This window comes from Pyxicephalus adspersus, chromosome 9, assembly GCF_032062135.1.
Source record: "Pyxicephalus adspersus chromosome 9, UCB_Pads_2.0, whole genome shotgun sequence".
Classification (NCBI taxonomy): domain Eukaryota; kingdom Metazoa; phylum Chordata; class Amphibia; order Anura; family Pyxicephalidae; genus Pyxicephalus; species Pyxicephalus adspersus.
The window spans coordinates 66,225,287-66,228,355 of NC_092866.1; the positions used below are offsets into that span (position 1 = coordinate 66,225,287).

General features: G+C 47.1%; 1 protein-coding gene across 6 annotated transcripts in view; it reads right to left on the reverse strand.

Moving 5' to 3' along the window:
• SOX6 (SRY-box transcription factor 6) overlaps positions 1-3,069 on the reverse strand; it is a 202,306-nt gene that overhangs the window by 106,622 nt on the left and 92,615 nt on the right. For all 6 annotated transcript variants that reach the window (XM_072422370.1, XM_072422365.1, XM_072422369.1 and 3 more), the window contains one exon: positions 1,310-1,520. In XM_072422370.1, the coding sequence (XP_072278471.1) occupies positions 1,310-1,520 (211 nt within the window). The remainder of the gene's footprint in view (positions 1-1,309; positions 1,521-3,069) is intronic.

Below are 3,069 nucleotides of genomic sequence, written 5' to 3' on the forward strand. Positions count from 1 at the left end.
AGCATGACAACCACTCACTGATATCCCAATAGAACAACCGACTGGGGCTTGGTGAGTTGTTGGATGAAAAAAAAATCCAACAACCGGGAGAAATTATCACCAATCTGTTACAATACAACCTGACCACCACATGCAGATATCTGCTGATTCCATGCAGGATTTAAAGTGGACCTGTCACTGAAAGCTTACACTGATCACTGGCAGAGAGAGAGGAGACTTGGGGAATCCCTCATTCGCTCATGGTGTCATATTCGCCATACTGAACCTCTGATGCCCCCAAGTCTTCCCCTACTGACTACCATTACCCCCTCCCCTGACCATGAACATGTATCCCCCCCCCCCATATGTCCCTTTCATTATGATTGGCTGATCCCATAAATCCCAACATTCCCTGTCTGCTGTGACACAAAAACCTCCAATGAATGCCAGCGTGTCACCAAGAGTGTAAACACAAAAACCCTCACTGGTTGTCACCGAGCAATCAGAAGAACTCAATTCTTGAACTCGTCAACCTTTACCTGTATATAAAATAGAGGCAAAATGCCAGGGACACAATGCCGGGATCGGGGTCACAATGCCAGCATCGGGGACACAATGCCGGCATCGGGGACACAATGCCAGGATCGGGGTCACAATGCCGGCATCGGGGACACAATGCCAGGATCGGGGACACAATACGATGATCTGGGCGTCATTTCTTCAGATATCTCTTTGCCATTAATGCAGTAGAGACTCTGGCATCTCTCTGGGCACCAGCAGTAAAATTTCTGTCTGTAAATACCAGGATAATGTCTATAGGAGCAGAGTTCCCCCCTAACATTAGATATATTAGGAGTCTAACCAGCACGTGACCCCTTCACATGGTGACCCCAAATCCTGGCTGTCAGCAGCATCTGCTCCGTGTCACCGTCCACGCTGAATTGTTTCTTCTGCAACAAAAAAACAAGAAAACAACAAACTGCTATTCATGGAGTGAGGCGTCAGCCCGGTGCCAAGACGTTTGCCAGCCGCAACATACAGCTCCAGCTGCTGTTATCTGAGCCGCGGCTGTCAGGGGTTACCCGTCTCTGGTATTGTACAGCTGGCTGTGCCGATCTACAACACAAGCGCACAATCACATCGCTGACAACCATCTCCGGTGGCACCGACGCACCCAACTGCTGCGTCTACAAGGCGAAAAGTTTCTCCGTGCCAACGTAACACATGTCAGTCACCTTAGTGTTTCCATGGGGCCTCACCATGGCAATGCGCGTCTGCCCAGCCATTGCCAGTTTGCATCCCACACATTGGTGTGACCAGACGCACTCACCCTCTTGTTCCGTCCTCGTCATTTCCTCCAGTTTCTTCTGTTTCAGAGTGTCCACCACGTCGGCCAGGCTGCCTTTGCGTCTCTCTGGCGTCCCGAAATTAACACTGGTCATAAGATCGCTGCGATCGCGAGCTCCTTCGTCAGGCTTGTGTGGTGAGGTAGACGTGGTTCGGAAGGAATAGAGGGAGCGCAATTTATTGCTGTCTGAGTCCTGCAAATAAAATAAAATCTCATCAATATAGAGGAAATGTACAGGGAACACAACAAGATCACAACTTACACCGGTTACACATCCCAGGACAACAAATGTAACTTCTAATCTTCTTGGAGGGGGGGTTATATCTCAGAACTAATGACCGTTATAGACCAATCAGGAGCCATTGTATGGAATATATGAAGGGTTATGGTCAGCACAGCTCCACCCACACACTGGAACATGAGAGGGAGGTTGCACAACACAATATTGTGTTACATAGCCCTGCTGAATCCACCTGCACGTTATACTATATTAATGCTGGGGGTAAGTTGGCAGAATATTTATCTTAGCACAGCTGCAGAGTTTTCAGAAATTTTATAGAAATATAAAGATTTTACGATACAACTCTGCTCAAATCAATGTTTAGTTTTGGATAGAGAGCGAAAGGGTTAGAACCTTTGTAGGGGCATTCATTTTTCATGGTGTCACCAACTGGCAGATGCTTCACTTCCTGTGTGTGTCTCTTCCTGTCCTGGTGACAACCGCTCCCCCTATTATCTGTATGGGCGTCACATAAATAGGAGAAAATCCAAGAGAAATCGTAAAACTTTCTCTCCCCATCTGAAAATAATAATAAAAATATTTTTTTGACTTTAACCCTCTCACTGCCTGGCAATAAAAAAAAAACCAACCATGCAGACGGCACCGCACAACCAGGAAGCCGGATCATCCTCGGATCACAAAACCAAACCGGCGCCGGCAGCGTTAAACACAGGGCAGGCGAATTGCAGGATTTGGGGGCTCTGCCAAGCCCCGAGCTCTATCCCCCCCTTTGCTTCTTTTTCTGTGGCTGTTTTGCAGTGGCAAGTGTTTCATGAGGACCCCAGAGAACGGTGGAGTGTTTGATGTAGAGCGCTATGCAAATCAGCCAACTTTGATCACTTACATACACCATCAATTAAGAAGGACGAGAGAAAAAAAGATCAAATTAAAAGCGTCTTCTGCTGCTAATAGTCATCTCTCTCCAAGAAATCCGCCATGACATCAGAAATGATAATCAGCTTTTGTGTCGAAGATTCCCGGGAAGGCGGATTTTTTTTCTTCTATTAATGAATTTATCCCAAAATATAAATGTTTGAAGAATGGCGACGGATCTGGAGAGGAGCGCTATTTACTTTTTCACCGCAGCCATGTATGTAAAAGCGGGCCAGCCGTCCCGGGAATTGTAGACGGATGAGGCACAGAGACGCGGCATAGGGAAGGGGGTCGTTTACACAACCAAATCTGAAATCATCATCTAATTGGCCGAACAAATTACATCAGATGAATCAAAGCCGAACATCGCTGGGTGTTTGTTTTACCGGATTTCAGTGATTATTTTCTGCAGGGGCGGAATTCAAAAATTCTCAACCAAAGTTATTGAGGCTGACGCTGATAGGAGCGCGGCAAATCCCCAAATTCTGTGTCTGCTTGGTGTCTGGGGGGTAGAAATTCATGGCACCGAATCTTCGGGAGCACAAAGGGTGTTAGAGGTGAAGTCTGATGGGCTGGGGATGCCTTTGGA